This window comes from Drosophila elegans, unplaced genomic scaffold (assembly GCF_018152505.1).
Source record: "Drosophila elegans isolate 14027-0461.03 unplaced genomic scaffold, ASM1815250v1 contig_208, whole genome shotgun sequence".
Taxonomy (NCBI): Eukaryota; Metazoa; Arthropoda; class Insecta; order Diptera; family Drosophilidae; genus Drosophila; species Drosophila elegans.
Window position 1 is genome coordinate 3,890,011 of NW_024545578.1, and position 13,785 is coordinate 3,903,795.

General features: G+C 39.9%; 2 protein-coding genes across 2 annotated transcripts in view; one reads left to right on the top strand and one right to left on the bottom strand.

Moving 5' to 3' along the window:
- LOC108146165 overlaps nucleotides 1-13,785 on the bottom strand; it is a 49,619-nt gene that overhangs the window by 6,229 nt on the left and 29,605 nt on the right. The gene's annotated exons all lie outside the window — the stretch shown is intronic.
- On the top strand, nucleotides 11,198-13,732 carry LOC108146168 (cold and drought-regulated protein CORA). Its single transcript, XM_017272063.2, has 2 exons — nucleotides 11,198-11,464; nucleotides 11,940-13,732. Exons 1-2 carry the CDS (start codon nucleotides 11,456-11,458, stop codon nucleotides 12,453-12,455), a joined length of 525 nt encoding a protein of 174 aa, XP_017127552.1. The 5' UTR covers nucleotides 11,198-11,455; the 3' UTR covers nucleotides 12,456-13,732.

The window sequence follows — 13,785 nt, forward strand, 5'->3', positions numbered from 1 at the left end:
CTGTCAGTCAGTCGGCGGTCGGCGGTTCCGTTGCCCCGTCCGTAATCAAAAAAGGTTCAAGCGCAGAGATCGTGCGAGGATTACATGGGGGTGTGACGACAGGCCAGCTCAAAGTCATTCACTCAGCTCCACCGACTCCCAGCTCCAGATGGAGCTTCAGCTCAAAAAAACAAAAACCCAGCTCCAAATCCTGCTCCGACTCCAGCTTCAACTCGATCGTGATGCTGTGGCGTTTAATGGCCTCTACGTGAGACGTGATCTCCACCTGGCACACTCAGGAAAAATATAGTTCACTCTTAAAATTAGAAAGCTTAAAGACAAAGCCCTTAAAGACTTACTCATTTTGAAAAGGCGCTCTAAACGACAACCCAACATTTAAATGGGAATCAGGAAATTTGCACGAATTCGAACGAATAAATTTACTGTTTTTATTCAATTAACACATTTACCCAGTTTACTTTAGAGCTTTCCTAACAGAAATGTTTTCAAAAAGAGAAAACACATTTTTCTGTTTATTAAAGCATTTTTTTTCAAGCCCTAAATTCCTTAAATTTGAATATAACATTTTTTTAAAGTGCATTTGGATCGAAGAGGGGCGGGGCAGGGCCAGATTGAGGGCGTGGCCGATCACGGGGCAGCACAGGGGTACTGAAAATCGAAAGTGTTGCTCCGGGTCGAAGCTCCGCGGCGGCCCTCTAATTAAACGCAGACGGCTGCCAAATTAGCTAATGACAACATTGCGCCGGAACCATCGTCCCCGGCAACAACAGCTACAGCAACAGCAATAGCAATTGCCACTACATCAGCAACACCAGCCAAACACCAGCCAACATCGACATCAGCAACGCATTGCACAAATCACATATCCAAACTTGCAATGCCTGCCCAAAAATGGTCAACACTCTGACAAATTTGTTTTGCAACTTGTTGGCCCGCCTGCTGCAAATATGGTTGAACAGACCAGCAGACCAACAGACCAAGAGCCCAACATGAACATGGCCACTGGGGCATAGTGGTCGTGGCCAACGGACCGGGTTCCACCTTCCCGGGGCATAGTCAAAGCCACCGCACAGCTGTCATCCTTCGGAGCGGGTTCGAACTTAGGTCTCCAGACTCCATTCTCCGGACTCCATACTACAGTCTCTGGAGCTACCAATAGCTGGCCTGGCCTGGCCCAGTGCCACTCTGGTGATAATAATTCAATCGAGAAATGTCGAAGCGTGCAAATTGGCCGATTGATTTGTGTCTGGCCCGCTGGCTTAAAAGGCGCTTGGAATTGATTGGTGTTGCATGTGATTAACTGCCAGGCTCGGGAGATCGCATACCCAATTACTGGTGTTAGCCAGAAGTCAACAAAGGCTACAGAATATACAGAATATTTTAAAAGGAAGTTTCAACCAAGTTTTTCAACTACATTGAATATATATCTTGATGAGGTCTAAAATATTATTTCAAGTACGGGTACAAGATACGATTTTTATAAAAAGTATTTGCTTTTCGGAAAAATCGAATAGATATTATTATTTAATTAACTCCAAGCATGTCGAAAAATGTTTAAATAGACTTGTTTATTTTATATGACTCAAACTAAATTTGGTAAATAGTTTATGACAAGAAATTATCACTCTGCCAATGTTTTGAGTCATTTATATTACCAAACTCTTTTTAAATTTTTAAAAAAGTAAGGCACATTAAGAAATCTTAACAAACCCTGGATCTGTAGACATTTTACAATCAATTTAAAACCATTTACTGACTTGTTATTTTTATATGACTCAAGATATGTTTTGTAATCAATACTTGCCACGTAAAAACACCAAAGAATGTTTCAAGTCATAATTTAGTGTTATAACAAATGTGTTTGCTCTTTTTTCGATCCTTGAAATTAGAAAATCAGAACAAACTCAGGATCTTTAGAAATTTTCCAGTCAGCCTATAACAATTTAACTGATTCTTAGATATGGGAAATTAGAAGGCAAGCGGAACCTGGTCAGAACAATCTCTAGAAGAACTTTAGAAATTTTTCAATAAAGCTTAATCTCTTGGCTTAAATGGCTGGCACCCCCCTTTTTCCTTACATCCATTGCCCCAAGATGCAAGATGCCCCATAGATGCTGCACAATCGATAACTGTTGTGGTCGGCGTTTCGCGCACGTCCCTCGCATATATCTTAAAATGGCAGCCGCAGATAAGACGCACTAATAAGATAAAAACATTTTAATTGCCACTAAACATGGCAGCGCCTCAGACGGACCACTCTCTCCCCGGACTCCGATTGCCTCCGATTTCCTCCGATTTGACCCCTCAATCCCCGCCAGATCCAGTGTTTCTATTTTTTTTTCTTTTCTTGTGCTGCGGGCCAGACAACTGTAAAACGGCCACTACTGCAAACATATAGTGGCCGGCCAAAACGTTGTCGCCGCTAATGGGTTAACAAAACGCCAGGCGGCAGACATATAAATAAAACTCTGATTTCGTTGAGACTTAATTAAAATCGAGCTTCGATCCGCTTCCAGCTTTTAGCTTTTAGCTTTTAGCCGAGGTGCCAAAACAAATTAAAACGCTTCCGGAGGGGTCGTCAAAACTTTAACGACCCACCCAGGGCCTAAGGACACGACCAGGCACCAGGCAACCAGCACCAAGTTCCAATGGTCCAGAGTCTTCAAAATGACCACCAACCTGGCCCTGCTCCACGGAGACCATAAAATGCGGCATAAACTTGCTTGATTGTCAGATTGTCAATAGGTGCAACAGTCAGAGTTGGTTTTTCAGCGGGTTTCACGCCAAATTTGGTGTTTGCGATAGGAAACTTTTACAAAATACTAACTTAAAACACTTATAGGATGTTATAAGCATACACTTTTGGAACCTTTGGAACAAAAAAGATCTTTTTCCTTTTAGGAAACTTTAAACTTAATATTTATTTGATTACTTAAGCATATAGACCTTTGAAAATTGAAGGTAATGGTAATAATAATTTACTTAACTGCACTTTTTATTATTAAATTAATAATAATAATAATAATTAGTTAAAATATAGTAAATAACCATATTCTAAGTGTTTTTATAGACTTTCAATACCGAAATCATTAGGTATTTAAAACAAACACGTTTTTCTTAGCTTTCCTTAATTAACATTTTAAAGATGATTTTGAATTATTGTTCGACAATTTGCAGTACTGAAAATGAAGTGTCGTTTATGCAAATTTGATTGCCAATTCAGCTATGTTTATAGACAACACTGCTGTCAATAACGCAGCTAGTCCCATGCGATGCCAAGTCCTTGTTGACAGGCCATGGATAGGTACCCATTTCTGGATAGCTGGTGGCCAGGTGACCAGGTGCCAACATGCCTGCCACTGCACAGTCATCAAATGGCTAATTTATGCTGATAATAATTTACACAAATTTCAGTTTTTACCTTTTCAATTAGCTGGGTGATCATGTGGCTGCCGATGGAGATGGCTGGCAGTACTATTTAAGCCCGGTTTTATGACATTTTAATAGACCCTTGGCATTTGGGTGGTCAAGAAATGGTAAAGATTTGAATAGGTGCGATTCCCGAACGCGATCAAAAGTGAATTAAAATCTTTTATCGACTTGTCTGCGTCAAAAAGGAGCAGCCCTTTATGAGAGCAGGAGGGGATTTGGATTGGGGGATACGGTCGCTGGCCAGGGCAATAAAATTAAACGTTTGTTAGCTTTAGGTTTTTGGTTTTCGTGCGTGTTTTAAGCGGTTTTAAATATTTATGAGCCCATTTGTAGCCACGCTGGCTGAGGCTGCAAAAATATCATTTTATTGCCTTAATAAATTTAAATGTTGTGGCCGGGCTGTTGAACACGAAATGTTTGAGGAGGTGCGGAAATGAAAGTCCCATGCTCTTGCAGGTGAAAGAAATCTCAGGTTTGCTAGGCGTGGGCGTTATAATATATTGGAACTTGCCAATTATGGATCAAATTAAACTGAAGAAATAATGATCTCTATATTAAATAGTAAAGAAAAAAGTCTTGTTTGTGCCGAATATAAAAATAGTTGTCTATTTTTATTTTCATTCACTATTCAGCTATTTCAAAGGAGGTTAAAGAAATTCCATTTTCATTGTCATGCTTTGGCAAGTCGCTTTGACAAACATTGATCTCACCCCAGTTTTTTTTGTTGACCAAAACAAAAATTCAAATGTGAAAAGGACCAGCTAAGATGTCCTTGTTGTCCTATCGATGCCCGCATGTCCAAGGATAGGCGAACAATTCCTGGCAAGTGCGTATTTATGACCAACTTGGAGTACTTTCCATACATATGGACAAGAGGTTGTTAAAGCACAGTCAAAAAAATAATACGTTTTGTTTTTGTTCCTGATCTATGTTTTAATTGATGGACATAAGACATTATCTATTTTTCAATTGCCAGACATTTAATATGGAAGATATTTAGATATAAGTAACAAAATTAAACGTTTTCTGTTGGGCTCTAAAAAATATGATTTTAATATACCATTTCCAGTGAATTTTTTGTTCGCAAAAGTGCTCAACTTTTTCTCTACTATTGTTGGGCCGACGAAGACAAAAAAAAAAGTAAGGAGAAGACAAATGTGGCCCCCTTTTGAGGCTGGGTCCTGGTGCCAGTTTCAGCGCCAACCGCTACGATAAGCGTCAAAGGACTTGGCCATAAAAAGCCATGAGTTCGTCGAGCTGGTGGAAATGGGGAGTGGCTGGGTGGCTGCTCTTGGCCAAAAAAAAGGGGAAGATCAAAGCGAAAAAAGCAATAAGTCCTGCGGGCGGAATGTAAATTGAAATACAGGAAGGATGGGGGAGCACTCTCTCTGCCAGCTAGAACTTTGAACCCGAAAGTGAAACTCAAACCAATTCCGGAGTCGAGATCCGGACCTAACCCAACCCGAGGAATTGCCGGAACGGGAAGCACGCGGCACGCACTTTGATTTGCTGGCCGAGATCTGCCATCTGCAACTCGCTGATGGACCTGTTGAGGAGCAAATGGAGAGCTCCTGGAGCAGCTGGAGCAAGTGCACTTTGGCCTCTCCGGGAAATATGTCTTCAAGAGCCATCCACTGGGGTAAATCCCTCAATTGCAAATCGCTGAAAACGAACGAGGAGCTCGGGTCCTTCATTGTCTTCCTTAGAAACGCCGCGTGCTTTATAAAAATTTCCATCTCGACCAGGAACAGGGAAATGGGTAATGGTGAATGTAGGTCCCTTTGGGGACATTGTTATAAATTCCTTTGCTGAAAAATGTGAAAAATGCGCCATGTAAATTATTTCTACGTCATTTTTTGCCGCTCTTTTCCTCGCTTTTATTGTGCATGATAAATTTTTATTGTAATTGGCTGTTGATTTATGGGCCATGGCCAACATAGACTCCGGGGAGCCAAATCTCGGCCCCAGTTCGATGATAGCAAGTGCCAGATAAACGATTCTCTTTCAATTTGCCATTAATTAGGCGGGACAGCGGGATGGCAGTGGCAGGCAGCCCCTCCAGAGGCTGAGTCCCAAATGGTCGGGGCATAAAACCTAATCGCGGCATTACAGAAATCATCTATGAAATTGCGCCCGCTGATGCGTAACCTGGGCCGCGCCCACCCAAGCAGGAAGTGCAAGGCAGCAGCTCACATCCAAATCGAAAGTCAAATCAAGAACCCCAAAGCTAAGGCCTCATTGTTTCTCAGATGCTCCGCACTCAAACACCATAAAACTTTATGAACCCACCAGAACCAGAATGGCAGCCAGCAAAGATTTTTCCAGCTCCTGCCCAGAAGTGGCATATTTTTTAATGCTTTGCCAAAGATTTCATGGTAATTTCGCCGGGTTATAACAATTTACAAATTATGTAATCGAAATTTATTGCTGCTGCGCCTTCTTCATTCTAAGCCATATCAAGCTTCTCCTGCTGGAGGCCATTTCTGGCAGCTCCTCCATTCCTTAGTTCCTCGACTGGGTGGGCCTGTGCAACTTGGCTTTTTGGACATGCACAGGTGGCCCTGATGTTTGGCCGTTTGAGTTGGGCCACATTTGACTCCCGGCCAGAACGAACGGAACGAAAGGAAAGGCGGCCAATGAGGATGGTTTCAGATTAGCGGGAGCTGACTTTGCCATTAAATGGTATACTGTCTATTGTTAATATCGAACGTTTTAAAAGCACAAAATCTATTTCGTGGGTGCGGAGTCTAACTCTTTTAAAAACCCATGTAGAAAGAATAAAATAATAAAAAATTAGTAAAGCTATATAATATAAATATTAATGTTAAGTGCCTTTAAAAATGTAGTTATAAATTGTTAATCTAAAAATAATACTAATATTATTTTTAAATGGCAAGCATCATCATTCTGCTAGAAACGTAAGCAAATAAAAATATTATAAGTGCCCAAATTATCAAATAGAAAACATGAAAAAAAAAACATTTTTTTAAAGCTTTCAGATTTGTAGTAGATTTAGAGAAGCGAATATTATTATGATACATAGATTACAATTACAAAATAACAACAGTAATAATAAAATTTCCCCATTATCGGTAATCATAAAAATCGTAAAAATATATAGAAATTGGTATTTAGTAGCTCCAATAAAGACCCATTCAAGTGCAACTTTTGGCGTTAGAAACATTTCAAATGTGTCCCCCTGCGAGACAGCACAAATTGAGTTATACTAATTCCCCCACTCGAAGCCTGTCCACGGCCATTAGATAAGTTTCCACCTGTGAGACAGTGGCTTAGCAAAGTTGCCCGCAAATAAATGGCAATTTGTTCGCATTAACCTGGAGTTACGCCCACGGATTGCCGCCCATTCGGCGCATAGAACCGTGACCCATTAGTTACGGCACTTTCCAAACAAACTCCAATTATGCAGCCATTAAATGCCAACTATTCTGCCATCAAGTGCTTTAGTTTGACATAAATCTCGACCGGATGGCGAAACTTTTGCCGCTGCCTCGAATTTCTATTGCGCGGGCAATAGAGTCCACCCAACCCAGCCCAACCACCCACTTGAACTCCCGAGTGGCCACCACCACCCGACCACCCATTCAATTCAGAAATCCGGCAATCCACCAGGATCAGTGGGCCATGTCCTACGAGAGCTTATGTTGCAGCTTTAATTAACGCCAGGTTTTTCGGACTGCCCCTTTCCTTCCCCGCCCTCCTGTTCATAGTGCGAATTTGGCCAACAGGTGCGGAAAGTTTTTACTAGCTCCCTTGTTCTAGGCCTCCCCTTTCAACACCCTTCGACACTGGAAAAAATTGGTCATGCCCTGCAGGGTAAACCACCAGTTATGATTAATTTATGTTGTTTAATGTTTAATTAATATTTGTGAGCTTTTGAAATATTTTTTGTAATCTCTTTTAAAGAGAAGTTGCAATATATTTATTTACCGTTAAATAAATCTATTAAAAGTTCTCTTTAAAAGAGAGATCCTTGTTCCGTTAGATTCTGATTCTTTTTTTCTCTTCCTCTCTCAATTGGCTGTCATTTGCAATTTGCTCGTTTTCCCGTCGGACGCAAATATTTTCTAAACGCTTATTTTTATTGAATTTTTGCCAATTAAACACCGAATATAATAGTTTAAACACCTGTGACTAAGTGAAATTTGCAAAACAAAGAAAATAAACACTCTGCGTTTACAAAAAAGTCTCGGGCAGCTTTTACAGTTTGCTAATTATACTTTAATTATTTCCTATCTAAAAAGCAACTACAAAATGTATACTTTACATCAAGTCAAAGCATTATCGGTCAAAAATCAATTTATCCAGGTTGTGCAACCTTTGAAATCAAAAAAACTATTAAATTTTAGTGTTTAAAATTCGTTTTAACATCTTTGCTCGCACCAATACATACACACAAGTATCGCGATCAAATTCGCCGTGTTCCAATTCGCCGTAAAGATAATTTTAATAATGATGCTAAGTTGGCCGCAATTTAATACTGCAAGTGTTGATTTCCGGGAATAACCAGTCGCCAAACTCAACTTCCATCAAATTATAAATAAATAAATACAATTTTTTTATGATCAAACGAAAGTGAAAAAGTGAAATTTTTTTTAATGATCTTTTAAATTGTTTTTAACGAATGTCGTCTTCAAAAGTTAAATTAAGTGGTCAATTCTTTATAATCATTTACTTTTCTAATGAGAGAAAGAAAATGCATTTTTCTTTTTTTTTTTGTATGTGATTTTAAAAATGAGTTGAAAATTCTATTTTCAAAAAGCGAAAACTATGCTTTCCAAAATAAACATGGGGTACTTAATAAAATAATGGTAAGTTTAAATATATAAAATTAAAACTCATATAAATTTTCTACATTTAATGCCTAAAAAATTTTCAAAACAAATAATAAAAAAAATGTCTTGTTTTAAAATAGTGTTTCTTGTATAACGGGGTCTTTTAATTTCCCGCGGTGCAACCATTTTAATACCCCTCCCCGTGTATTTTTATTTAATTTAGAGTCGCGCATTGCCGGCCAGGACTTTCATGTTGTAATTTCCTCAAATTTACGAGTTTGCTTAGCCCGGATACGGGTTGGGATAGTGCAGGCAGGACTCAGGGGTTTGTGGGTTGTATTTTTTGGGAAGGCAGAACAGAGCAGCAGAGGCAGGATTTACGACTCTGCTTGGTTGGGTTAGTTTCACTGCCTTTCGGGTTTTCCGGAGCTCTGGCTACCGTACTCCGCCTCGGTCCGCTGCGGCTTGTTAGCGCCTCGACTCTCATTTTATTAGCAGCATCCTCTAGGCTGCCCCCTTAGTCACCCCTCGTTATCCTTCGCAACCAGATTGCTGTAAATGAGCAACTTTTTGCCCTTAAATCCAACAAACTGTGGGTGTGTTCGAGGCGTGTGTGCGAGCTTTTTGGTAATTTCGCATGCAGTTTATGGCTAGGCATAACAACCAAAGCAGCAGCAACAACAAAACTTGGGGCTTAGCTCTTGCAGCTGTTAGAAGACCCTTGCATCCCAAACACCCATCCCCACAATACACACTCCTACACCCTTCGACGCCCCTGACACACAGGTTGATGACGCCGCTTATAAAAGTTGATCAAAATTATTACTACGCCAGGGCAAACATTTTGGGGAAGCTGTAAAAGGTTATCCCCTACTAGGAAACAGAAAATACCCTTTTGAAAAAATACTTTCAACAGTGATAATGCTTACATAGTCTTTACTTTCTTGAAAGAAAAAGAGAAACGTTTTAATTTATTCTCATATATTATCGATCATTAACTTTCTCTTTCGACACAAAATGTAATATTTATAGTTTGTCTATGAAAAATTTAGAGAATACAAAAAAAAATTTTATGAATCGTAACATAATATCGTAAACTAAAAGAATTACAACCAAATTGAAACAAAAATCCGATTTAATTAATTTGCATCAGATCATTGTGGTATTTTAAATGTATTTTTTCATCTTTGCTTTAAAGTTTTGAATAAAATATTTTTAGTTTATCAGAGAACATATTTTCTTAGATCTCAGATGCCTGCTTAGGTTCAGAGCCAACTTAGAGGTATCTAGTAATACCCTACCAGGGCATAAAAAGGTAAAGAGGTGAAGGTGGCAGCAAGGAGCTCGCGAGAATCTTCATTTCCCCAATCTCCTGAAGGGACCCGGTTTCGGGACAATTAGAGTGGGCCATTGCCATAAAGTTATAGAATTCATGGCGCACGTCTTCCACAACGCATTTCAGAGTTTACTTATTACTGCAATTTATCTGCCCGACGGACAAACTTTCGGGCCACGTTTCATTAGCCATATGCTGGTGGGCCGAGAACTCTTCTCTTCTGGATTTTCATTCTGTTGCGTAAGTGTGCTTGGGCTTTTTACGAGTGCACATTCTGTGCGCGATATTAAATCCATATAAAGAGGAAAAGGCATGTGGATTGCATACATACATGTAGTTGTAGTTACTGATGCATCGCAATGAGCCAAGTTCCAATTAATTTCCAAAAGTCGTAAAATGGTAATAATTTTATGGCCCTTGCTGAGCAGCTTGCCACCATAAATTTGCTTGCCAATTATAAATTTAATTGATTAAAATCTTAAGATTTATTGAATGGAAAGTGCCAGTATAAAAAAAAACTGTGCTAATAAAAAAATAGCGGGGGATATTTATAAATAGCTAATTAAATAATCGAGAATTGAACTCGAAATCTTTTAATTTAAACATGTGTTATTTATTCCTTTATAAATTTCTAAATAAATATGGAAAAGACATGCTTTTATAATAATACAAACATAATTTGCTTAGTGATATGTTACGCATACGCCCCGTAAACTAGGTGAGCTATTGTCCAAGTTACGTATGTAAATGAAATCGATCGCTGGCAAATGCTAATGAAACGAATATTTAATACGCAACGAATTAAATACTGGCCCCTGGCCACCTCTCGCATGCTTGTCGGGTAATTAAAGTAATAATGTTAAGTAGAAAACACGAGCGAATCTATGTCTTTTCCGCATTTCGCGGCGTTGCATAAAATGTTGAACAAAGCGCGTCGGATTAGATAGTTTTTATATGGGATTGGGTTGAAAATTGAGCGGTGGCGTATGTGAGATTCCAGTGGCCATGAATGGCAATGGTAATTCCGTTTTGCAGGCTCCCAGAGCCAGTCACCAAAACGCCGCTTCCGATTCAACAATTCAGGAGCAGAGAGGCTGTGGCGAAAATTGTTTTGTTGGCGCAAAATACTTCAAACGCTCTACTGAGCAGTGACCGCGCCCCAAGCAAGGGACACACTGAGAGAAAAAATTACAAGAATAATAAAAAATTTTCATATTGTTTTATCTGTTTTAAAATATGCTAAAATTGTAATTAATATTTACATTTATATTTATACATTCAATCCGTTTCATTATATGTCTAATTTTTAAAAATCCAGAGCATTCTTTTTGTACGTTTATTTTCTTAAAACAAGAAAAATTTAATTAATATTTGTCAATCGAATTAAACTAAAAATAAAATATTTCTATAAACTGAAGCTTATGCCTTAAAAACCAAATTAAAGAAAGCACGTGGATCTTAGATTTTGTATTTTAACCTTAAATAAATATTTGGTGTTTAGTAAAATAAATATTACGGTATTTCTCTCAGTGTTGCAACAAGCAACAAGCTGTAAGCAATAATTAGGCACACGTAACTCTGGACGCGACTGTGGTGCTGCACATGCAAATGTTGCGGCTCCGTGGAGGCTGCAATGCAATCGACACCGCCGCCGACGAAGATAATGATGGATAGGTGGATGAGAGGGAACTCCATAAGTACGCCACATGCGGCCATGGTGCACTGAACTTGATTACCGCATCAATATAAAAGCCCCATCCATATCAGCCGGCCCACACAGTATTGAAAGCGAACGCGCGCCATTCGGTGGTCGGAGTGGACAAACTAAAGGATTAATTAAAGGACCTTATTAACCAGCATCAACAGGAACATTAACAACATCTACATCAACAAAATGACTACAGTGAGTCAAGTTAAAGCTGACCATTTTGGTCAACTTAAAATCAGACCTATTGAAAATAGTTTTGTGACCTTTATTCAACTTAAAGCAGTTTATTAACATTTGTTGTGTAAGGTGTTAAATTTCTTTTAAACAAAATTATAAATATACAACTTTTTGTTAAAAAAAAAATGTAATTAACAACTACACTAAAAAAAATCTTATCTAAAAATATTTAAATTTTTCAATCTTACATTTTTCAACTTAAAGCGTCTTTTTAAAATTTGTTGTGTAAGGTGTTAAATTTATAATATTTTTGATTAAATGATACAATTAAAATTTAAACGTTTTAACCCAGAGGATCTTTCCTGAGTTTCAATTCAATTTCCTGACCTATACATTCCAATGTGTGTTTCCTTCAATTACTATCAATTGTAGCACTTTCCCCCAAGGAATAGAACACTTAACACTTCCTTCCCTTTGATTTTCACCCAAAAAGATGTCATCAAGGAGTCCCTCGATGGCTGGTAAAGTCCTTGCCATAATGCTCCTGCTGTTAGCGACGGGAATTCAGGCGCGGCGCCTGGGCCACCGGCGCCTCATCATCCACGTGCCGGTCAAGGTGAAGACGCACCATCACACCCACACCGTTTACAAGGTGCTCCACGGATCGCATGGCGGCGGTGGAGGAGGTGGTGTGAAGCAAACGGTGTACAAAGTGCTTGGCTTCTCCACACACGGAGGTGGCATAGCCAAGGGAGGAGGAGGAAGTGGAGCCGGAGGAGGAGGTGGCCATGGAGGAATCAGCGGCCACGGGAGCTACGATTTGGGCGGAATGGGCCATGGCGAAATCACGTACGAGGACATGCACGGATGCGAGAGCGGCAAGGTAATACCGGCGGCCAGGGACATGATTTTTAATCACTACTCGCGACATGGCGAGGAAGGTGGCACTGCCGAGGATTATGCCGAGGAGTTAGACGACTTTGTAGACCTAAGGGATGGCTGGTTGTGAATAAAGAGACGTGTGCAAAATCCCCACCGATTAATTATAAAATTCCAGGCAACAGTGATCCCCTCTCCACATTTACACTACGCAATTGTTGACGAAGCCCAAGTCTCGACACCGCCAAATTCCTATAGCTCGGAATTTGTGTCTTTGTTTTTGGCTACCAATTCGCATTTGTATTGTTTAATTAGAAAGCAGTGGGCTGGGCGCAAAAAGAGGGTGCGATTTGGTGGGGTCCAGAGGAAAAGACTTGAACATCTTGGCTGCAGTCGCGCACTTGAGGAAAACTTGAAGTATTTACATAGCTCTCGACTCGGGCATGCGGCATATTTTAGTGGACAATTAAAAGAAACGAGAAGCGGCTGAATGAAGTAAATGGAAATACTCATAGATTCGAATAAAATGGCCAGACAAGTTTAGCTTCTTTATTAAATTGCCAATTTAAATGCTGGGAAATCATTGACTTTAAAAAGCCACAAATTTAATTATGACTTTGACTAATCATCAGAGCTTAAGAAGTATTTTAAAATCATTTATATTATTCAAGATTTTGTAAGGACCTGATATTCGTAACAATTCAGGTCTTCTATTTGCACTTTGTCTTAATCACCTTTCGAATATCCAATTTGGCATAACTTCTAATCCGCCTTTTCCAAACACCTATTGATCAATCAATTTAATCGCTGCCAGAGAAACAGCTATGAACTGGAGCATCAGATTGGCATCAGTTCGCTAGAGCCTGACACAAGGCAGATTGATCACTGGCCTCCCATTCTGCTTTCCGACAGATGGCTCCAATAAAGATAAACCCAGTGCAGATTCTCCATTCAGATGCGAGGCCAGGTAAACACAGGTGCCGCCGTTCGTTGAGCGCAGAATAATTTGCGTGTAATTGAAGGCGACAGCGCGTCACAGGTCGGGATGATAAATGCGTCTGACCGTTCCACGAGGAAAACCCGATCCCAGTCTATAAAGACACTCGACGGGTGGCCGCCGTTCGGTGGTCGGTGGTCACTGGTCGTTGCTCACTGGTCGCACTTTCGGATGGCGCCAACTGCTCAGTCCGAATGGATGGGGCCTATTTAAAGGCATTTAGCTGGTAATGACATTTAAGGCCAGCGATATAAATCGCACCACCGCCGCACTGGCAACATTGTTGCCGCGAAACGAATTAAAGCCCCTCACGCAACAGATGAAGTTGTTGGGCCTGAGCCACATCTAATCCACTGGACACGTGGTAAAGGCTCGAAATCAACTGAGCGGATTAAACATTGAGCTCACTGCACGCGAGAAATTTTTGGGTGCGAATAACACTAATGAATCATGATTAATTAAA